The following is a 24,174-nucleotide window of genomic DNA, read 5'->3' as shown; positions in this document are numbered from 1 at the left end:
CTGTTACATTTTGACTTATCTGAAAGAGGGTTTTTTCTTTTTAGTTACCAAATAAACCTTTCTCTTGTCCCAAGTTCCAGTATATCTGAATCCAAAATAAGTCAACCTTCTTTTCTTTATTATTCTCCTTTTCCATCCTCACCCCAGATTTATCTTAAAGGGTAAATTCCAGGACCCCCGAAATCCCTCGGTGAGCTCCCACCTGTCCAGGTCTGCAAACATCTAGCCTCAATGCACAAGATCCGGCGATGGCCGCAACCGGCGGTGTGCACAGCTGCATTTCCTCCCCCAGCCCCAACTCCCGCGTGCAACTTTGCAACTCTCGCTCGGGCCCGGCATTGGGGGCGGGCCTATTTACTCGGCCCGTTTGGCGGAAGGATCCCATGCGGGGACGCGGTTGCGCTCAGCCATCTCCGCCCCGCCCAGCGCCCGGGCCCCGCCCCCTCCCGCGCCCGGGCCCCGCCCCCTCCCGCGCGCCCTATGGCCCATAAAGAAGTCCCGGCCGGGCCGCTGCACTCCCCGCGCGCATCCGTGCGCCGCCCGAGGCTGTCTAAGGAGTCGGCGGCCATTTTGTTCTTCTCGTGGTTCCAGTGGGGAGAGAAGGAGGAAGTAGGGAGCGGGGTGGCAGGGGGGGGACCCGCCGCGGCTGCTGCCACCGCCGCCACCACCGCCTCTGCTCGTGGCGTGGGAAAGGAGGTGTGAGTCCCGGGCGCGAGCCGGCGGCGGCGCCGCTGCGGAAGGGTCGGCGGTGGGAAGGCGATGGCGGATTTAGATAAACTCAACATCGACAGCATTATCCAACGGCTGCTGGAAGGTAAGGGGGGCAGCGGGCGGCTGAAGGGGGAGGCGGGCCCGAGGGCGGCAGGCGGCCCCGGGGCCTCGGGGGAGGGGAGTTGGGAGGCCGGTTGGGCTTGCAGCACCGTGGGGAGTGAGCTCCTCGAGTTGGCCCACGGGCCGGGGACTGCAGCCGGAGGGAGGCCAGCCCGGGATTCCCAACTTGTCGCCAGCCGCGGACCCTCCAGGCTCCGCTCATTCATTGCACGAGGATGCAGGCTTCCTCCCGGCCGTGGAATTTGAAAACTCCGCTCCCCACCCCCACGTTTCCCGCCCCTACCCGTTTGCCCCCGCGCACTGGACGGGTCTTTGGAGCGATGGTTGGGGATCCCAGTCCAGCCTCCTGGACGACGTGTGCCGTGCTGTGCGAGATGGACTTTTCGGTGCTCGTCCTCTCGGAAGGCAGTTTGATGAGGGCATGAGTTCCGCCGGGTTTGGGGGCTCTTTTCCTGCTTGCTTTTATTTTTATTTTTCGTGGTTCTGGGGTCTTGGGGGGCCCATTTCTTGTTACTTGGTAACAAGCGTTCATGTCTCAAGAGGTGTGAGAACCTGTCTTCGCCTGCCCTCCAAATCCTTTTAAGTTGTTCTAATCTTGGAGAGGTCTCCGCGCTCTTTTCCTGAACGTGCATCTGAAGAGGAAGCCAACGAGGCTGCCGCTATCATTATCTTTCCAATGTGCCAGGCTCTGTCTTAAGCACTTTGCGTGCATGAATTATTACTGTAATCATAACTGACGCTTCTAAAGCGCTTACTGTGTGTCAGGCATTCTTTGAGCACTTAAGACAGATTTCATTTAATTCTCCCACCCATTGCAAGATATTTGCAATTTTTTTTTGTTTTTGTTATTTTACAGAAGAAACTGAGATGAAGTCACTTAACCAAGGTCACACAGTTAGTGACAGTTGGATTTCAAATCCACATAGCCGGGAGCTAGAACCCTCTACAGACAACACTGTCACCTTATGTAGGAAGGAAGGTGGCCAGTGGTTAAGTAAAGGTTAATAGAAAGCTTTAAATTTCGGCTCATCTAAGACTTGTGAGGTGCCTGGCAATTGATTCATGTTGATGTGGGAGAGGGGTGAGGTTCAGCTTTTAAAGACGGAAGCTGAAATGAGCTGCTTTCAGATTCAAGGGCATGTCAACGGATGCTAACATCTTATCCACGACTTTGTAAGAATTCAGTCATATCCCCTAACTTGGACACTTCATAATGGGAACTTGGCAGTTTTAACTGCTTTTTGCCTTTATACAGTCCTAAAATATTGTTGGACTATAAATGCAGTGAGTGGTGGAGTCGAGGGCATGAACAGTTGGACAGCTCTGGTGTTAGAATTTACAGATCTTTTAAAGTAAGTTATTAAAATGAAGCTCCTGAAAATATCTCGTCCTTTTCTTAATCTGTGCATTCTTTCCTTTTATGCTGTCTTTAAAAAAAAAAAACAACAAAAAAACACTAAATGTCATTAAGGACCCCTGAAATGCTCTTGAAATGTTATTGCAGGTGAAAACCTTGTATTGTAGGTGAAAACCTTGTCATTCTTTTAATGCCAGGTATTTATATAAGAACCATACTTTTTCATACTAGTTAATATAGTTCTTTAATTTATTCGAGGCAGCAGTTGGTCAGAAACTGATTAAAATAGTTTGCTGTAAGAAAGGAACTTTTTGTTAAATATTTTCTTTCTAAATTTTAAAATTCTGCTTATCTCTGCAGGGATATGTGTGGCTTTATTTCTCTGAGGAAACAGGAAAAGTTGGAATTTGCTTGGATTAGAAACATTAGAATTTTAAGATCATCTAAGGCTTGCTAGTTTAAGTTCTGGTTTGCCCATAACTGCCTCTATTCATAAACAGCTTTTGTTAATTTTGATCTTTAAAATCGTAATAAGTACTTTGCTTGGTAAGTAATGATACATCTAAAATGAGATCATTGTTTCTTAATAGTTCCTCTTGTTATGTGGCACTTGAAAACCAGGTTTTCTTATATTTCATTTTTTGCTGAAATTAATAAAGCAGTGCATTTTAATGCCTTGGGAATAGGCTAACTGCAAAGTATACTTAAATTTCTTTTTTTCTCGTTGGTGTTAAATTGGCAGAGAAACAGTTGAAGATGATCCATTGAGGATATGTAGATATCTAAGTTAAATGATGTTGGTAATAAATTCTGTGTTTTACAATTTTTTATTTAAAAAAATTAAATGTAATAATTTAAAATAGAAATGAGAGTCTCACTGTGTTGCCCAGGCTGTTCTCAAACTCCTGGTTTCAAGCAATCCTCGCACCTCGTCCTCCCCAGGTGCTGGGGTTATAGTCATGAGCCACCATGCCCGGCCTAAATTTTATTCTTTTCGTAATGCCCCCAAAACCTTTTTTTTCCCTAAATACTTTAAGATGTAAGTATATCTGAAAGTAGAGGGAATATGACTTTTGTGACTTTGGTAGATTTTTTTACGTGTTTAGAATTGATCTTTTAAGCTTGAGAGCAGTATAACCTAGTTGAGAAGTAGCTGAGTAATAGTACTAAAAAGCTAACTGAAAAGTGAAGTCTTAAGAAAAACAGCATGTTGGTTTAGATCTTAGTCACTAACCTTTGCAGTTCTTTTCTTCTCTGAACTCTGAGTATTTCTGTAAGCGAGGCATCACCTCTGCAACCCACCATGGATGCTTTTATCCAAGCTCTGCCTTGCTGATGATAAAACTTAAGGTTGTTAACTCCTTAGTATAACTGATGTTAGTTATTTAAATAACTACACAGTAAAACGGCATTTTGAGAGAAAATAAGCCAGCTGTTGATTTGGTCTGATGTATTGAAGACAAGTGAGATTTGGGGCAGTTTTACTTTGTAAATGACCTCCTTCAAGGAGCCATGGTGGCTAGCATTTTTTTTGCATAGCAGGTGGTTGTAACTTACTTCACATCTTGGTTTGCAAGAAGCATCTTTGCTTTGAAGAAGGCCATTGTCAAAGTGCAAGACCATGTCAGGCTCTGCAGAATTGCCTGACTTGTTTTAGTGATTTAAATATGATCTCTGCCCTGGCTCACAGAAAGTGCTTACAGATTTAATCCTCTGATACATAAGGGTTGTTCTGAAGGTAGGGAGTGTTCAGATATTCTGAAACTCTAAGATTGTTTAAATAACCCATGTGTTCAACTTTTTGATGCAGTATAAAACGTTCATATTCTGGTGTTTAGCCATCCCTGGTCCTAAAGATAATAAAGGACAAACATAATGGTTTAAAAAGGGGAAGGTTTCTTAATATGCTAACCAAAAAAAAACAAAAGTAATCTTTCCTAATGAACACCTGTAATTATTTTTTTTTTATTTTATTTTGGAGACAGAGTCTCACTCTGTCACCCAGGCTGGAGTGCAGTGGTGGGATCCTGGCTCACTGCAACCTCTGCCTCCCGGGTTCAAGCGATTCTGGTGTCTCAGCCCCCTGAGTAGCTGGGATTAACAGGCATGCACCACCACTCTCGGCCAAGTTTTTGTATTTTTAGTAGAGATGAGGCCAGGCTGGTTTTGAACTCGTGACCTCAAGTGGTCTGCCCGCCTCAGACTCCCGAAGTGCTGGGATTACAGGCATGAGCCACCGTGCCCAGCCTGTAATTATTTGTTTACAGAGCAGGTAATTTTTACACTCACATCCAAGTTGTCAGTTTCTAATTCCCTCATTGATAAGAACTCTGATGTGAGCCCTTGCCCTTCCTTTCCCATCAGTATGTTGGTCATATGCCCACTTCCTCTCCTCCTAGGCAAGGTGGGAAAGCTCTGTTGGAGACAGATGATCTGCAGCTTGCAGGAGTCCTTTTTTAAACCACAGCATTGAAAAAGGATTACTCTCCTTGTGCCCGCAGTGCCCTCTTGCCTGTCAGTAGCAGGAGGCAGCAGTGAAATCTGACAGAATTGTGTGTGACGTTGTGCTTGCGGGGGATGTGACACACAGGAGCGCTCTGCATTCTGAGCCTAGGGTGTTCCTCCTCATAACTGGGCAAATGGACATGCAGTTGTAGCCCAGCAGTGGTCAGCTGTAGAAATTAGTGAGGTGATCTGATGTCTTTGAAAGCACAGTCCTATTACAACCTGTAACCTGTTGTGCAGAATCACAGTACCAGTCAGCCCACTTGACTAGGTGAGGATTCCTGATGGTGAAGCAGGGAAATTATTGATGTTATGTGGACTTCACCATTTAACTTAATTTACAATTGAGGCCATTAGTTGACCTGAGAGATTGAAATATGAAGGAGATAATATTCTGGGTGTCAGTCGCTTTGTAGATAAAGAACTGGAAAGTCATTCAAGACCAAGAAGGAAGGATTTCATTTCCATGGAGCTTATGGAATTCCAGGATAGAGTTTGATATTTTAAGATCATACCTCTGTATCCAAAGCATCAAGAACAGATGATGTGTTTGTGGATCTTGGTGATTTGTCTGAAATCTCCAGCTTCCCCACTTCACTGGGGTTTACTGTCATCCCTCTTCTAGAAGGTAGTGGTCATCACTGACAGTAAAGCTTACAGCAAATGAAAACTCAAAATGTAGTCTACTCAGTGGTATATTACCGAAATGTGTTCTTAGACTGTGGAAAATTAAAGTTTTTAATGGATTGGCTTTACTCGAGGTGTAGAAAACTCAAGATGCTTTATTGAGAACAGTAGACAGTGTTTTGCAGCCACATCCTATCTGCCTTGAAAAAAATGGTGTCACTTTTATTTTTTTTACTAGAGACTGGGTCTCACTCTGTCCCCAGGCTGGAGACCTGAACTCCTGGGTTCAAGCGATTCTTCCTCCTCATCCTCTTGGCTACCGGATCTATAGGCACACACCACCACACCTGGCTAATTTTTTTTTCTTTTTCTTTTTTTCTTAAAGACAGGGGTGTTGCCTAGGCTGTTCTTTAACTCCTGGCCACAAGCAATCCTCCCACCTCAGCCTCCCAAAGTGCTGGGATTACAAGCGTGAACCACAGCTCCCTGCCTTGGTGTCACTTCTCAATGCCTGAAGTGTAACCCCATCAGTTAGGAAAATCAGGATGGGAGAGGGCAGGGTGTGGAAACAATTGTGATAATCAGAACATGGAAGTCTTTCTGCTGGTGACTTTGCAGAGAAACTAAAGGATTCTTTTTTCTTTTCTTTTCTTTTTTTTTTTTTTTTTTTTGAGTCTTTCTTTGTCACCCAGGCTGGAGTGCAGTGGCAGGATCTCGGCTCACTGCTGCCTCCACCACCCAGGTTCAAGCGATTTTTCCTGCCTCAGCCTCAGTTGTTGAGTAGCTGGGACTACAGGCATGTACCACCATGCCCTGCTAATTTTTGTATTTTTAGTAGAGATGGGGTTTTACCATGTTGGCCAGGCTGGTCTCGAACTCCTGACCTCAGCTGATCCACCCACCTTGGCCTCCCAAAGTGCGGGGATTACAGGCGTTAGACACCGCATCCGGCCCAAAGGATTCTTGATAACATTTTTGTGGTTTATACTTTTTGCAGAAAAGAACTCAGTCGTTTATGGGAATGCTTAATGTTGGAAATATTTACTGTTTTTTGTTTTGGTTTGAGTCTTATTTTCCTAAATCTGTCAAATATCATGAGGCTATTGATTTCACTGAAATGAATATGATGTGGCATATTGTTAAAATTATCACCTACTTTTTAACAGGATTATTTTAAAACAGCAAAATCTTCGTTGGCTTATTTTTATACCACTTGTGCCTTTCTTAGGTTCTGAAACTTCATTAGAATTCAGCTAGGGCTTTTTTAGTATATGCTATTTCTTTAATATGTTTTTCTTTAAACAATTAAGGGGCCTTTATGTGGCAAGGAAAATACTTTTTTATTCCTCATAAATAATCTCAAACTTGTCTTAAATTTCCTTCCATAGTTTCCATCTTTGCTTTGCTTTTTGCCAGCAGCTAACTTTCAAAAGTTAGTATTGCTTATGAGAAAGAGCTGGTGTTGTAAATAATCACCAATGCTATTTTATTTATTTATATTTTTTGAGACAGGGTCTCACTCTGTGGCCCAGGCTGGAGTGCAGTGGCATGATCTCGGCTCAATGCAGCATCTATCTCCCGGGCTCAAGTGATCCTCCCATCTTAGCCTCCCAAGTAGCTGGGACTACAGGCGCACGCCACCATGTCCAGCTATATTTTGTATTTTTGGTAGAGACTGAATTTCACCATGTTGCCCAGGCTAGTCTCCAACTCCTGAGCTCAAGTGATCCTCCCACCTCGGCCTCCCAAAGTGCTGGGATTATAGGCCCAAGCCACCGCATCTGGCTGCTATTCTTTTATAATTCAAATTTTTACCAGTTTGTTTTCAATAAAAATGTGTGGAAGTTTTTATTATTGCTCATGTCAGTGATTTGCCAGAAAAATTGATCAGATACATTTCTACAGAGCAACCTTCGCTTTTAACAGTAATAATACGTTTTCCTGAATCTCCCTTTCTAGCCAGATAAAGAAATATTAATACTTCTACTGAAAAGTCACATCTTTAGGTCTAAGTTGGTGTTGCTTTTTTGTTGTTGTTTGTTTGTTTTGAGACGGAGTTTGTTTGTTTGTTTGTTTGTTTTGAGACAAAGTCTCATCCTTGTTCCCCAGGCTGGAGTGTGATGATGCGATCTGGGCTCACTGCAACCTGCCCCGTGGGTTCCAGCGATTCTCCTGCCTCAGCCTCCCGAGTAGCTGGGATTACAGGTGCCTGCCACCACGCCTGGCTAATTTTTGTATTTTTAGTAGAGACGGGGTTTCACCATGTTGGCCAGGCTGGTCTCGAACTCCTTACCTCAGGTGATCCGCCCGCTTCGGACTCCTAAAGTGCTGGAATTACTGGCATGAGCCACCGTGCCTGGCCAAGACGGAGTTTCTTTCTTGTTGCCCAGGATGGGGTGCAGTGGCACAATCTCGGCTCACTGCAACCTCCACCTCCCGGGTTCAAGTGATTCTCGTGCCTCAGCCTCCTGTGTAGCTGGGGTTACAGGCGTGCACCACCATGCCCAGCAAATTTTTGTATTTTTAGTAGAGATGGGGTTTCACCATGTTGGCCAGGCTGGTCTCGAACTCCTAACCTCAGGTCATCCACCCATCTCGGCCTCCCAAAGTGTTGGGATTACAGGCATGAGCCACCGTGCCCAACCTTCTCCTTTGGTTTTGAAGTTCAATGTAGAACAATTCTTAATTGGGAAGGTGGTATGGTGGATGCACCACTAGACGTAGCATCGCAGCCTCGTGTCCTTAAGCTCTGTGACTTTGGACTAAGTCACTGTAAAATGGGAGATGACAGTGCCTGACTTCCTAGGATCGTTGACAGGATTGAATGTCAATATAAAGCCCTTAGTACAGTGCCTAGTGGATAAGTGCTCAGTAAATGTTAACTACAACGAGTAAATAATTCTGTTTGATGGACATTGAAAATAGTGAAGTGGGCCAGGCACGGTGGTGCACGCCTATAATCCCAGCTACTTGGGAGGCTGAGGCAGGAGAATCACTTGAACCCAGGAGGTGGAGGTTGCAGTGAGCCACGATCGCATCACTGCACTCCAGCCTGGCAACAGAGCGAGACTCCATCTCAAAAAAAGAAAGAAAAAAAATAGTGAAGTGAATTTGTATGCTTTTGGCTGATATGGCAACTTTTTTTTTTTTTTTTTTCTTGAGATGGAGTCTCACTCTGTCGCCCAGGCTGGAGTGCAGTTGCACGATCTCAGCTCACTGCAACCTCCACCTCCCGGGTTCAAGCGATTCTTCTGCCTCAGCCTCCGCAGTAACCAGCCACCACGCCCAGCCTGATATGACAACTTTTAAGAACTCTCCAGTGTTCACTTGGACTGCCAAGCCCCATTTGAAATCTCTGTTAGACAATTCAACGTGAAATTTAAGAGTAATTCTAGATTTTCATACTTTGAAAAATACTCCAGTAAAGCCTGGTAAGCAAGTGGCACTATTGTTTTATAATTTTATAGTGCAGAAACAGGCTTTTTGCTCATCAAAAGTATATAGTCTGGGCTGGGCATGGTGGCTCACACCTGTAATCCTGGCACTTTGGGCGCCGAGGCAGTGGATCACCTTAGGTCGGGAGTTCGAGACCAGCCTGACCAATATGGAGAAACCCCGTCTGTACTAAAAGTATAAAATTAGCTGGATGTGGTGGCGCATGCCTGTAATCCCAGGTACTCGGGAGGCTGAGGCAGGAGAATTGCTTGAACCCGGGAGACGGAGGTTGCAGTGAGCCGAGATCGTGCCATTGCACTCCAGCCTGGGCAACAAGAGTGAAACTCCGTCTCTAAATAAATAAATATATAGTCTGGAATATATGTTTAATTCTAATGCCACCAGTCAACACTACTTAAAGACTTATCCAGATTTCAGTCATGCAACAAATTTTGAGCACCTGCTGTGTGCTGGCTATGGCTTGTGTACACTACAGAGCAGGACTGCTGCTGTGAGTTTACTGCTGTGGGTTTACATTCTACCAGTGGGTCCAGATGAGCCGGCAGAAGCAAACTGGCAAGTATAAAACAAATACAAGCATGGTTGAGGGGTGTGGTGGGTAGTGACCTGATGTTGAGAGAGCCTTTCAAAAAGCATGCAGCAAGCTTGTGAGGGGAGAGGAGATGGATGAGAGAAGCTTTTCTCCAGGGTGAAGTGTGGTATCTGAGCAGAGGCCTGAAGTCTGAGCAGTTGTATGATAACTGATGGAAGATGGTTTTGGCAGTTTCTATCTTTATATAACTTTTTTCTTTCTGCTAATTTTAGGGAATTTAAGAAGCTTTCAGACCATGTTTGTTGATGTTTTTCATAAGCACCATTCTTTAAATACAAATCTTTATTTTCTCTGGAAAAGCTGCATCTAATCTTAATATTAAGAGTAATTTTTAAGGCCAGGTGCAGTGGCTCATGCCTGTAATCCCGGCACTTGGGGGGCCAGAGCAAGAGGATCACTTGAGCCTGGAAGGTTGAGGCTGCAGTGAGCCATGATCATGCCACTGCACTCCAGCCTGGGCACCAGGCTTCTTCAAAAAAGAAGAATTTTTAAATTGTTGTTAGTATTGCTTTTGCTTTTTACTGATCTCTGAATGTCCCCACCCAGAGGACAAACAGAAACAGAATAAAGGAGTTAAAACAAATATAAACTACGTTCAAAGGTGACAGTGGAGAGCGTCCAAAGCCAAAAAAAAAATTGTTAGCAACATTGATTTCATCTGATGGCGTTGACTAACTGCAATAGCATTCATAAAACAAAGCTTGCCATTATATGGTATGAGCTATTTATCGCAGAAATGCTCTCCTGGAAGACTTAGAGTCAGCTATTCATTCATAAGTGTGGGACTCTGCTGAAAAAAATTCACGTTGAAACCAGAAGCTTCTAGGATTTCCTTCCTAGCCAAAAATAAAGCTTCCTGCTGGGCAGTCTGCCCAAGTTTTTGGTTAACTTGTGGTGAAATCACTAATGATTGGCATTTTCTGGCCAATGAAGTGGGGATCCCATCTTTCACCGGGAGTATTTCCTGAGTTCTAACTCTGTATGTGTGTCTAGAGAGAAAAAAAATTACTTATGGAAAAAACATTTTTGTTGCTCAGTTGCTGTTTTATTAAATATGCATCTGTTTCATATCTTTCCTCGAAGACTATTATTACTATGCTTTTATTGCTTCTTGTTGTATAATATTTTTATCAGAACGAGACTTAGTTACATATTTTGGGGTCCAAAAGTGAACTTTATAACTGTAAAATTAAGGTACATTTAGCAGTTCCGTGCTACTTTATCTGTATCTAATGACTATCCAGTCTGTTACAACTGGAACCAAAACAAAATTTCTTTCCCACAACTACCTACGTGCTGACAAGTGAATTCTGTTGCAAAGTTTGTACTTTGATAGAAGAACCCTAAGTGCTCTGGTGGTGTGGATGCCCCATGCTGTGCAATGATTTCTTTCTCCCATTATTATCTTACCTGTTCAAATTATTAGGGAACGTGCTTTCTTACAGTATAGCACATGACTGACATCCTTTGCCCTATATAGACATGACCATAAACACAAATGCAGGCCCAGAAAATGCATGGCAAAATAAGTACAATGAACCAACATTTTCTTAATGAAATGAAAACAGCACTAACATTTTTTCATAGGTAAATTAAATCAGAGATCCTCAGGAGGAGATACCCATGGTCCTCTGGAAAACACTGATGGGGGAGGGTTCTGAGTATTTCCAATCCTGTTTCTTTTCTTTTCTTTTTTTTTTTTTTTTTTTTTTTTTTTTTTTTTTTTTTTTTTGAGACGGAGTCTCGCTGTGTTGCCAGGCTGGAGTGCAGTGGCGCGATCTTGGCTCACTGCAACCTCCACCTCCCGGGTGCAGGCGATTCTCCTGCCTCAGCCTCCCGAGTAGCTGGGATTACAGGTGCACGCCATGTTGGCCAGGATGGTCTGGATCTCTTGACCTCATGATCTGCCTGCCTCACCCTCCCAAAGTGCTGGGATTACAAGCGTGAGCCATTGCATCTGGCCTGCAGTCCTGTTTCTAACAGCATTCGCACAGACAGGATGGCTCCTTTTTTGGAATACTATAAAAGAAGTCTTACTTGGTATCGAAGATGCAATTAAGTCTTGTCTAAGATTTTAAGATTCTAATTAGACATTAAAACCATGTTTATTATAAGTGTCCTGAAAATGAAGCCACTCAGAAAGCTAGTTAAACCATGTTTTTGCCCCTTTATCTAAATCTCGTATTGTATTTTGTATTTTGGCTTCATTGGACTAATTGCGATTTTTCTCTTGCAGTGAGAGGGTCCAAGCCTGGTAAGAATGTCCAGCTTCAGGAGAATGAAATCAGAGGACTGTGCTTAAAGTCTCGTGAAATCTTTCTCAGTCAGCCTATCCTACTAGAACTTGAAGCACCACTCAAAATATGTGGTAAGTTTGGGGCACACAAGTTATCTTTCGTTACATGATTGATTAACTGAGTCAAGGATATGTTGATGACCTTGTATTAGCTAGCAGAATGATTATCCTGTTTGCGAATAGCTTGGAACTACTTAAAAGTAAGTTAAATAGTAGCTTTAGAATAAATACCTCTAATGGACTTAGTTTACTTAGATGTACTTCAGATTTTTTAAAAAAATATTTTGCTGAAGGAATAAACATTGCAAAAGAAAAAATGAAACTTAAGAATGGAGAGCTGAGGAAAGGTCTGAACTACATGGATGTATAGGAATATGTTTAAGTTTAAAGCAACACTGGTTATAGCTAAAAATAGAACTTCCTTGATGCTGATTTTGTGGTTCTGTTTTCTGCATAATAGAAGCAAATAATCTGTGTTTTAACTCAATGTAAAACTAAACTTTATTCGTTTGAGTAATATATTCTTATAGCATATTTGCATTGATAAAACTTTGTGTTCATGTTTTTAAAAGTAAAATGTTCTTTGGCATTATCTAGCAGGGAGAAATTGAAAGCTAAATGCATTGATGGGTGGGGGGTGGGGGTGGTGTGTATGTGTGTATGTGCTTTTGTTCAGATGGGGCCAAGACTCACTAGAACTGCAGCAGTTCTGCTGACACAGTACCCAGAGACTGAGCTGTCAGAGATCTGATATTGATCAGTCAGCCTGAAAGGGATACCATGTTACTTGGCAAGAATGCATGCTTGGGCATAATAACCCTTTCCACAGAATAAATTCTTAATAGTTGAATTTTATGTGAGGTTCTGGACATACACATATACTTAAAATTTTTGTTAAGCTCAATTGAACTAAATATGATGTAAGATTGGAAATTACTTAGTGTTGGCTGCCCAATTAAACTCTCATTACTAGAGGTCAATGCCATTGTACAATGAATATTTAAAGAATGTCTTTCCAAAGCTTTGTTAGTGGATTGAGCTTTAAGTATGGGAACACTGTGTAACAAAATTCTTGCTTCCAGGTGACATCCATGGACAATACTATGATTTGCTGCGACTTTTTGAGTACGGTGGTTTCCCACCAGAAAGCAACTACCTGTTTCTTGGGGACTATGTGGACAGGGGAAAGCAGTCATTGGAGACGATCTGCCTCTTACTGGCCTACAAAATCAAATATCCTGAGAATTTTTTTCTTCTCAGAGGGAACCATGAATGTGCCAGCATCAACAGAATTTATGGATTTTATGATGAATGTAAGTACTTTTCTATATCTAAGGAAGAGTTATTGAAATTAAGATATTTATCATAAACAATTATCACGTACTTCTGTTAGGAATTGTGAGAGTTTAGATGCAGTGGTATCATCTCTCATGTTTTCTATTTCATCAACTTGTTTTTAGCTTAGCTTTTTTAGGGGGGTGGGGGAACGGAGTCTCACTCTGTTGCCCAGGCTGGAGTGCAGTAGCACCATCTTACCTCATTGCAACCTCTGCCTCCCAGGCTCAAGCAGTCCTCCTGCCTCAGCCTCCCAGGTAGCTAGGACTGCAGACATGCATCACCATGCTTGGCTAATTTGTGTATTTTTTTGAAGAGATGGGGTTTCACCTTGTTGCCCAAGCTGATCTGAAACTCCTGGCTCAAGGAATCTGCCCACCTAGGCCACTCAAAGTACTGGGATTACTGGCATGAGCCATGGTGCCCAGCCAGTTTTTTCTCTCTTGGGTAGAAAAATAACACTGCCGCTGTAATAAAATAAGGTCTTGGATTCTTTTATGATGTGATGATCAGATTAGGAAGTAATGATCATGGTAATGGTTGCTTTAAGATTTAAATTGTTGTATTCACAGATAACTTAATTCTTAGTAGAAATCTGAGAACCATTCCAAATAGTTTTTTTAAGCAACTTTATTATGTAATTTCATTCCATAAAATTATTCTGTTAAAAGTGTACAATTCAGTGATTTGTAGTAAATTTATAGAGTTATGCGACCATCACCATAGTCCCCAGGCAACCACTAATCTACTTTTTGTCTTTTCTAGAGAACATTGCATGCAAATGGAATCTTGCAATACGTAAATAATTAGTTTTTGAAATTATTATAGTTTTTCTCCTTCTGGCATATCCACACCCAGGAAGAATGGCAATAACTTTCCTAAAAGTAAAATGTGCTGAACAAAGATTATTTTTACAGTATTTTACACATTTTGTGACCCATTTTGGATTGTTTAATTAAAGGTGCACTTTGATTTGACTATTGACAAAACACAGTTCTTAAAGCTTTGAAAATAGGTTGGGCACAGTGGCTCACGCCTGTAATCCCAGCAGTTTGGGAGGCCACAGCGTGTGGATCACAAGGTCAAGAGATCAAGACCATCCTAGCCAACATGAGGAAACCTCATCTCTACTAAAAATACAAAAATTAGCCAGGCATGGTGGCAGATGCCTGTAGTCCCAGCTACTCAGGAGGCTCAGGCAGGAGAATCGCTTGAACCCAGGAGTCGGAGGTTGCAGTGAGCCAAAATCACACCACAGTACTCCAGCCTGGGTGGCAGAGTGACACTCCGTCTCAAAAAAAAAAAAAAGCTTTGAAAATATCAGTTCAGTAAAGGGTTTCAAGTCAGAAAAGGTTTTGAATCTTTACCTTCACCTTCCTTTTGTGCTCATCATTGCTGCCAGGACGGGTTTCAGGTTTGGAGTGAAGAGGTGGTTAAGGAACTTCAGGTACTTGGCATTTGCTAATATGATTATAGGGATATCAGCAAAGGGTTGTCCCTGTGGCCCTCCCCTAGACCACATCGTAACCTAGAGTCTCCAGATGCAGTGTTTTTCCATCTCAATTCACATAGATGTGTTGAGCTAGCACATTTGTTAGAAGTGCATCCTAGAAAGATTATATTCACAGACTGAGCCCTTCTACTACCACCCTTTCCCACAACTGGATGTTTGCTTGGTCTGTGACCTTGAGATCCAGCTGATAAGATGGGGTGGCAGGAATCATCAGGGACAAAAATTCTATGGGTTCTGGACTGACTGATAGCATTGAACTTGTACATGAAAGATATTCAATATTAACAGTGATTCTGTGTCAGAGAAGTACCAGTAAGCCAGTTACTACTCCTTAGGTAGTGAAATGCAAGGCAGGTGTGATGGGGTTTTTTTGTTTGTTTTTGAGACAGAGCCTTAGGCTGGAGTGCAGAGGTGGGATCATAGCTTACTACCACCTGTAATTTCTGGGTTTAAGCAATCCTTTCACCTCAGCCTCCCTAAGTGCTGGGATTACAGTCATGAGCCACCACACCCAGCCAACACTGTGTTTTGGATACTTATTCCAAGTGTTACTCTTGAGTTTTTTGGTTTTTGTTTTTTGTTTTTTGTTTTTTTGAGACGGAGTCTCGCTCTGTCGCCCAGGCTGGAGTGCAGTGGCGCGATCTCGCCTCACTGCAAGCTCCGCCTCCTGGGTTCACGCCATTCTCCTGCCTCAGCCTCCCGAGTAGCTGGGACTACAGGCGCCCGCCACCATGCCCGGCTAATTTTTTGTATTTTTAGTAGAGGCGGGGTTTCACTGTGTTAGCCAGGATGGTCTCGATCTCCTGACCTCATGATCCGCCCGCCTCTGCTTCCCAAAGTGCTGGGATTACAGGCGTGAGCCACCGCGCCCGGCCTACTCTTGAGTTAAAGGATTCCTTTTACATAGCTGTTAGCCCAGCAAATACTTTTCATGTTTGCACTGATGAATTCAAATCCAGTTGACCTCATTGTTGTGACGTGTGTCCTAATGTAATGATACTGGCTGCATCAGTTTCAGTTTCTACTTAATGCAGAGGCCTTTAAAAAATGACTTAGAAGATCAGTGTTGGTTGGTATCAGTTTCGACTCCTGTTTGGTCATCAACACAATTTGTAGATCTTATGCTCAAGCTTCCTCTCTCTCATCAGGCAGATATAATTTGCCATCCAGTCTACTTGTGGGCATGAAAGTGCCCTTGACATAGGTGGCTTTTGGTTGAAGGCTTGCAGACATTTAATATATATATAAAATACTTATTAATTTTATTAAAATGAAAAGTTGTATTCAAATGTTGATTTTCATGGGACAATTTAAAAACCACTGCCTGTTTTCCAGGTACATAAGTACTTTATACTACCATTTCTTTTTTTTTTTTTTTTAAACTTTGTAAATGTGATGGAAAGGCTGAGGTATATGTTGTTGGGTAAAACATGAGTGTTTGTTGATCTGTTTCTGCTGCCGTAGCTGTCTGTACAGTAATGCGGAAACCGCATTACAGGTTATGGCTCAGAATCTTAGGATTTGGAAGCTAGGCGATTACCCTGGCTAAACCTTTCAGGAGCCAGATGTTCCTAGTGGTCTGAGGTAGCCTTAGGGAGGAAATGAAGAGAGAATAGAAAGAGGCAGGCCCACGCTTAAAGTGCTGAGAGGGAAAAGGAGGAAACAAACTGATGTTTGATGGAGAAGCCAGCCGGAATCGGCAGGAGAAGCTGGAGTATGTGGCATAACTAAAGAATCAAAGCCCGGGCGTGGTAGCTCACGCCTGTAATCCCAGCACTTTGGGAGGCCAAGGTGGGTGGATCACTTGAGGTCAGGAGTTCAACCTGATCACAGGAGGTCAGGAGGTCTGACCAACATGGCGAAAACCCATCTCTACTAAAAATACAAAAATTAGCTGTGGTGGTGCACACCTGTAGTCGCGGACACTCAGGAGATTGAGGCAGGAGAATCACTGGAACCTGGGAGACCATGGTTGCAGTGAGCCAAGATTGCGTCGCTTCATTCCACCTAGGTGATGCAGTGAGACCCCACCTCAAAAAAAATATCCAGAAGTGAAGCTGACCTTGGGGAAAGAGGAAGTCACTGTCACTGGGGAGCTAAGACAGCAGCTCTGTTTTTATAATACAGGTTAAGTATTCCTTACCTGGAATGCTTGGCACTAGAAGTGTTGCAGGTTTTTTGTTTTTGTTTTTGTTTTAATTTTGGAATATTTGTGTTATAATTACTGGTTAAACATCCCTAATCCAAAAATCTGAAATCCAGAATGCTCCAGTGAGCATTTCCTTTGAGCATCATCTGAGTGCTCAAAAAGTTCCAAATTTTGGAGCATCTTGGATTAAGGATACTCATCCTGTGGTGGTAGTAGTAGTAGTAGTATTGCTGTTGGAAATGGGAGGTGGTGGGTTTTGCAGATTGCCCTTCAGCCTTTCGTAAGGAGGAGTTTGCTTTTTTTTGAGACGGAGTTTCACTCTTGTTGCCCATGCTGGAGTGCAATGGTGCGATCTTGGCTTACTGCAACCTCTGCCTCCCAGGTTCAAGCAATTTTCCTTCCTCAGCCTGGCGGGAGGAGTTTGTTAAACTTTCCGAACCCCCTAGTGAAGGACCTCTAAAGAAATATGCAACAGGGTGAACCATAGTCAGTGTTAGACCCAGTCATTGAGAAACCAGAAATTATTAGGAGAAAAGATAACACTCCTCTGCAGAGAGAAGGCAAACATTTGTTGAATTTACATTACATTTCAAGCCCTGTGGTAAACTCCCTAAGCTGCTTGATTTGCATTACAGGGTGGGAGGTGTGGTTCAGGTCAGTTGCTTGGGCTGGCTCTAACTCTCAAAGGAGAGGTATAGGTTTAAACCTTTAGATGTCCCTGTAGTCCCCAGGAAAAGAGACGAAGGACAAACTCTTGGTTTGTTTTGTTTGTTTTGTTTTGTTTTTTGAGACGGAGTTTCGCTCTTGTTGCCCAAGCCGGAGTGCAATGGCACAATCAAGGCTCACCGCAACCTCCGCCTCCCAGGTTCAAGTGACTCTTCTGCCTTAGCCTCCCAAGTAGCTGGGATTACAGGCATGCGCCACCACGCCCAGCTAATTTTTGTATTTTTAGTAGAGACGGGATTTCTCCATGTTGGTCAGGCTGGTCTCAAACTCCCAACCTCAGATGGTCTGCCCGCCTCGGCCTCCCAAAGTGCTGGGATTACAGGTGTGAGCCACTGTGCCTGGCCAAACTCCTGGTTTTTAAAGATTGTGCTTAGTATAGTAAGTACAGGAAACAAAGGCATCTGGACAATTGGACAGTCCTCAACCAATCCAGAGAAATTTGTTCTTGCAAGGTATGTGACTAGGTTTTAAACTCAGAACATCAGTTTCCTGTAGAAACAGTGCATAGAGGCATATTTCTGTCAGAACTGCACTCTGACTCCAGAATGTGTGGATGCCTGTGCTGTTGAGGGAACATGACCATCCTGTGACATCAGGCCTGTGGGAGCATGTGGAGTCTGTGCAGTGTTGGAAACAAATGCCCTGTAGTGCCTGTGAGAGGCAGCCACTGCCGTGTGATCATTGTGCCTCCTGCTAGAGTACTGAGGGCTGGGGATCCTCTGGTATCAGTAGGTTATTGAGGGGCGTATATGGGGGATGGGTGCTAACTCTCAGGTTTCCTCAGAAGGAAGGTCATAACGCCACATGTGTAAGTTCGTAATTGAATTCAGAAGTAGGGGACTAGCTTCGGTGAGATTGGACGGAGCAGACAATTTCAAACAGAATTGATGCTCCCAGATAATTCCTGGGATTTGATGGCAGTCCTTAATCATTATCAAATCTGGAATTCTGGTTTCATGCTTCTGTGGAATTTAAAAAGATTTCATGTGAAAATGTAAGTCATTGCTTTTAGATCAGATATGTGTCTCTCCTAAACCCCTTCCCTCTAGGAGAGTCTTTCTTTAAAGAGATGGGGTCTCACTATGTTGCCCAAGATGGTTTTGAACTCCTGGGCTCAAGCCATCCTCCTACCTCAGCCTCCCGAAGTGCTGGGATTACAGGTCTGACCCACCACGCCCAGCTCTTATTTTAAAAGAGCCTTAAAATAAGATGGTTTTATTAAGATTCTTAATAAAAACATAGTTTCATTTGCTTAAAAGGCACCCAGAATCTTGCTTTGGGGGAAGTTAATCCTGAGAGAATGAGCCTACGGAACAGTAATACTCTCTTTTTAATCACAGGTAAAAGAAGATACAACATTAAACTATGGAAAACTTTCACAGACTGTTTTAACTGTTTACCGATAGCAGCCATCGTGGATGAGAAGATATTCTGCTGTCATGGAGGTAGGTGGGCTGATTTTTGTTCCAAATAGGTTTTGATCCCTTCCAAAGGGTGAACACTTTAACATTTGTGAGTTATCATTGGGATGACTTTCTCTGACAGAACACTCTCCTTTGTTGATGTGTTGCATTGCACTTTCACTCTGATACAGCCAGGATCATTTGGATAAAAATCTTAAGGAATTGATTTATTACAGGGAATTCTAGACTCTGTAAGCTAGGTTTGAAAATAGAGCAGAAAATTTTTATTTTTATTTTATTTTTTGTAAGGATGAGTTCTCACCATGTTGCCCAGTCTGGTCACAAATTCCTGGGCTTAAGCAATCCTCCTGCCTCGGACTTCCAAAGTGCTGGATTACAGGTGTAAGCCACCGTGCCCGGCTTAGAAAAGTTGTTTGTTTGTTTGTTTGTTTTTTTGAGACAGAGTCTCGCTCTCTCACCCAGGCTGGAGTGCAGTGGCACCATCTCGGCTCACTGCAAGCTCTGCCTCCCAGGTTCACGCCATTCTCCTGCCTCAGCCTCCTGAGTAGCTGGGACTGCAGCCACCCGCCACCACGCTTGGCTAATTTTTTGTATTTTTAGTAGAGATGGGGCTTCACCGTGTTAGTTAGCCAGGATGGTCTCAATCTCCTGACCTCGTGATCTGCCCGCCTCAGCCTCCCAAAGTGCTGGGATTACAGACTTGAGCCACCGCGCCCGGCAGAAGAGTGTTTTTAACTATAAAATGAACAATGTGTAATTTGCTGTGCCAGAGATCCTCTAGAACACTCAAGATATGAATAGATTTTCCCTTGATTGTTTTTTATCCTCTCGGAACTTTCTCTGACTTGGATTTTAAAAGTTATTTTGGCCAGGCATAGTGGCTCGCATCTGTAATTCCAGCACTTTGGAGAGGCCAAGCCAGGAGGATTGCTTGATGCCATGAATATGAGAACAGCCTATAACATATCGAGACCCCTGTCATTAGAAAAAGTTTTAAAAGTTAGCCAGGTGTAATGGTGCACACCTGTAGCCGTAGCTATTTGGGAGGCTGAGGCGGGAGGATCGCTTGAACCCAGGAGTTTAAGGCTGCAGTGAGCTATGATCGCACCACTGCACTCCAGCCTAGGCAACAGAGCAAGACCCTATCTCTGAAAATATATACATATATATGTTATAAGCTGTTTTGCTTTGCTCAGTGGTTGTGCTTTCTATAATGTAATTAAAATAGTAATTGCAAAGAGAATTTCTTTTCCTATATGGTCTGAAATTAATCAGCCATCAAAAAGCCTGCATAATGTCTTTTATCTCTGTGCTTCTGTACTTAGGTTTTGGTAGAGTTGGATACATGGTTTTTAACTCTTACAATATGCATCCCATATTGTAACTCGATACAATAAGCTCTTGTAGATTTTAATGGTCTGTGAACAGTGCAGGTTTCCTAGAGAACTACCTCACACTGAGCATCCTTATCTTCTCAGCTCAGTCATTATAAGCCATCAATCATAACATCGCTCATTATTGTCATCAACTGGGGGAAGCCCATAGAAGAGTTTTTTAAATCACTGGATTTTATTTTACAGTGTTCTGTATAATATAATTGTTTCCATGTACTGTTTAAACCTACTGCACCCCATGCATTACTGCATATAATTCTAGTGTGTATCCAGTTGTCCTTTTTCTGTGTTTTTTTTTTCTTTTAACCAAAAGTAAATAAAATATAATCATAGATTTCAGTTTTTATGTCAAGATTATTGAATTTCTCTGTAGACAAATGGAACTTTTGAAGGGGTAGTATCCTTTTAAAAGTTCTGCTTTCTTCATTTTTTTTTTCCTCATTGAATAGGTTTATCACCAGATCTTCAATCTATGGAGCAGATTCGGCGAATTATGCGACCAACTGATGTACCAGATCAAGGTCTTCTTTGTGATCTTTTGTGGTCTGACCCCGATAAAGATGTCTTAGGCTGGGGTGAAAATGACAGAGGAGTGTCCTTCACATTTGGTGCAGAAGTGGTTGCAAAATTTCTCCATAAGCATGATTTGGATCTTATATGTAGAGCCCATCAGGTATTGATTTTGAATTTTACATGTACACTTAAGAGCATGTGTGTGAGCACAGATTCTCCTTGTTGATTTTGGTGGGTAGGTATTGCTTATTTATACAAAGTGTTTCTGGAACACAAGATATCAGGCTCAATGGGAAACTGAAACATGGTTTTACTCACCCAATATTTGCACCTATTTATATTGAAAAAATTTTCTCTTCAAGGTGGTTGAAGATGGATATGAATTTTTTGCAAAGAGGCAGTTGGTCACTCTGTTTTCTGCGCCCAATTATTGTGGAGAGTTTGACAATGCAGGTGCCATGATGAGTGTGGATGAAACACTAATGTGTTCTTTTCAGGTACAGCATGCTTTCAACATTATTTCCTTTTAATATGTTTACACTTTGCTGATTGAAAAATATAATTGCTACTTTTTGCCTAGTGTTCACTTATGCTGAGTAGGCTAAGTTTTTATTTTCCCTTAACCAGTGTGTATTATAGTTGAATAATGTGTGGATCCCTTGTAAAAGAAAAAATTAATTATGGCACCTTTTCCCAGTGTTGAATTATAAATTTTTGCATTGCATATTGGCTCCTTAATGCTTATGGCTCTTTTACTGTAAATCTAAAACCTTAATGACAATGTAATGTTCAGCTAAAATTAAATCACCACTTGAATGTGAAAAGTACTGAGTGCCTTGTGCTATGTGTTTACTTAGTTCTGCCCTCTAGTCTAACTTCCACAAAACTTCTGTTAATGTACCATGACATCATTTGGCCTTCAGTTGGCACAAAAGCATTGTTTAGAATCTGCCTCAGCCTTTTTCTCATTTGCTTATTATGATACTTGTACAACTTCAAGCCAGCCTAGTCATAAACATAAATACAGCCACCAAATCATGTGGCACACATCAGTTAAATGAATTAAAATAGTTTTTTACCAATTATCAGAGAGAACTTGCAGCTTTCAAAATTCCAAAGATTGTGCAAGGATCCCCTACAGGTTGGAGAAACACTTTTGTAAAAAACTTTTTCCCCTGTATCAGAAGGAGTAGCTAAAGATACTACCAGGTGTAGATTTCAGAAGATTGTCATTATACTCAGAGACAAAATAATTTGTCCAGATAATAGATTTTATCTGTTCGTCATAGCGTTAATTACCAAATGTTTACATTCAACATAGCTTGTGTTAATATGCTAGGGGGGCTTTTACAGTTGTTGGGGCAGTTGTAAACACCATCTGAACAGAAGGTCTGAATGAAATTTAAGGACTCTTAAGATTTGGGGTTGAGTATATTTCCTAAATGAACTGTCTTTTGAATCTCCAGATTTTAAAGCCTGCAGAGAAAAAGAAGCCAAATGCCACGAGACCTGTAACGCCTCCAAGGGGTATGATCACAAAGCAAGCAAAGAAATAGATGTCGTTTTGACACTGCCTAGTCGGGACTTGTAACATAGAGTATATAACCTTCATTTTTAAGACTGTAATGTGTACTGGTCAGCTTGCTCAGATAGATCTGTGTTTGTGGGGGCCCTTCCTTCCATTTTTGATTTAGTGAATGGCATTTGCTGGTTATAACAGCAAATGAAAGACTCTTCACTCCAAAAAGAAAAGTGTTTTGTTTTTTAATTCTCTGTTCCTTTTGCAAACAATTTTAATGATGGTGTTAAAGCTGTACACCCCAGGACAGTTTATCCTGTCTAAGGAGTAAGTGTACAATTGATCTTTTTTAATTCAGTACAACCCATAATCATGTAAATGTTCATTTTCTTTAGGACATAAAGAGAGCCCTAGGGTGCTCTGAATCTGTACATGTTCTTGTCATAAAATGCATACTGTTGATACAAACCACTGTGAACATTTTTTATTTGAGAATTTTATTTCAAAGGGATTGCTTTTTCCTCTCATTGTCTTGTTATGTACAAACTAGTTTTTATAGCTATCAACATTAGGAGTAACTTTCAACCTTGCCAGCATCACTGGTATGATGTATATTTAATTAAAGCACACTTTTCCCCGACCGTATACTTAAAATGACAAAGCCATTCTTTTAAATATTTGTGACTCTTTCCTAAAGCCAAAGTTTCTGTTGAATTATGTTTTGACACACCCCTAAGTACAAGGTGGTATGGTTGTGTACACATGCTGCCTTCTTGGGGATTCAAAAACAGGTTTTTGATTTTGAATAGCAATTAGTGATATAGTGCTGTTTAAGCTACTAATGATAAAAGGTAATAACATTTTATACAATTTCCATATAGTCTATTCATTAAGTAATCTTTTTACAGTTGCATCAGGCCTGAACCCGTCCATTCAGAAAGCTTCAAATTATAGAAACAATACTGTTCTATACGAGTGACCGATTATGCTTTCTTTGGCCTACATTCTTTATTCTGCGGTGAAGTTGAGGCTTATAAGTTAAAACAAAGGAACTAACTTACTGTCCACCAGTTTATACAGAACTCACAGTACCTATGACTTTTTTAAACTAAGATCTGTTAAAAAAGAAATCTGTTTCAACAGATGACCGTGTACAATACCGTGTGGTGAAAATGAATTCAGACTTATTAAATGATGAACTTGTTAAATCTTCTCAGTGTCTATTTATCAGCACAATACACACAGGAGAACTGTTGATGGCATATTGAATAGATTTTCCTGAATAAATTGCTCTGGAAACCACACGGTTGCATTTTGGTTTTGCTTCTTTCAAATAGTCTGTTTTCCAAAGATGGATTATAATACAGATACTAATACTCTTTGAGTTGTAACCTGGAGACATCTATTTGTGTAATAGAGTGATGAGGTGGAACGATCCTCCTCTACCATTTGGGGAGATGGGGATTAATCTGTGTCCATAGTTTTCTTACTGTCTGGGTTCACTTGAACTTAGTGGCGAATTTGTTTTCTGAGTCAGCCACCTATATTTTCATGCACAGTTCTTTGATCTCTTCCCCCTTCCCTGGTTTATATGGAACACAGTATCATGTCATATTTTGTCACAAGTATGTATCTTAATTTCTCAAAGGTATGCTAAAAATGAGTGAAGAGCATGTCATTTGAAAAGCTTTTTTTCCTGTTACAAAGTGGTCTCCCTGAGGGCGTTGGCAGAGGACCTAGCGAGGAACTCTTTGAAGGACACAGAAGAGCACAGGGCCATGGACTCCCCTCTGCTAACAAGCCCCAGTCCTGAAGCATCTGGACCCTACCATGCTCCCATCAAAGAGGGAAGGGGGACCTCGTTACCTGCCTGCTCCACATTGACAATATCCAAACTTGTGCTGTTTCACTTTTACGTAATATTCTCCCAGACTTCT

General features: G+C 42.0%; 1 protein-coding gene across 1 annotated transcript; it reads left to right on the top strand.

The window, feature by feature from the left end:
• The first annotated feature begins 461 nt into the window (after nt 1-461).
• On the top strand, nt 462-23,539 carry PPP1CC (protein phosphatase 1 catalytic subunit gamma). The gene is made up of 8 exons (XM_003832473.6): nt 462-814; nt 11,605-11,736; nt 12,747-12,977; nt 18,728-18,832; nt 20,655-20,878; nt 21,081-21,215; nt 22,185-22,245; nt 23,146-23,539. Exons 1-8 carry the CDS (start codon nt 760-762, stop codon nt 23,214-23,216), a joined length of 1,014 nt encoding a protein of 337 aa, XP_003832521.1. The 5' UTR covers nt 462-759; the 3' UTR covers nt 23,217-23,539.
• The last annotated feature ends 635 nt before the right edge of the window (nt 23,540-24,174 follow it).

Source organism: Pan paniscus, chromosome 10 (assembly GCF_029289425.2).
Source record: "Pan paniscus chromosome 10, NHGRI_mPanPan1-v2.0_pri, whole genome shotgun sequence".
Lineage (NCBI taxonomy): Eukaryota > Metazoa > Chordata > Mammalia > Primates > Hominidae > Pan > Pan paniscus.
Note: the sequence above shows the minus strand (reverse complement) of the source record. Positions and strands in the feature narration are given on the sequence as shown.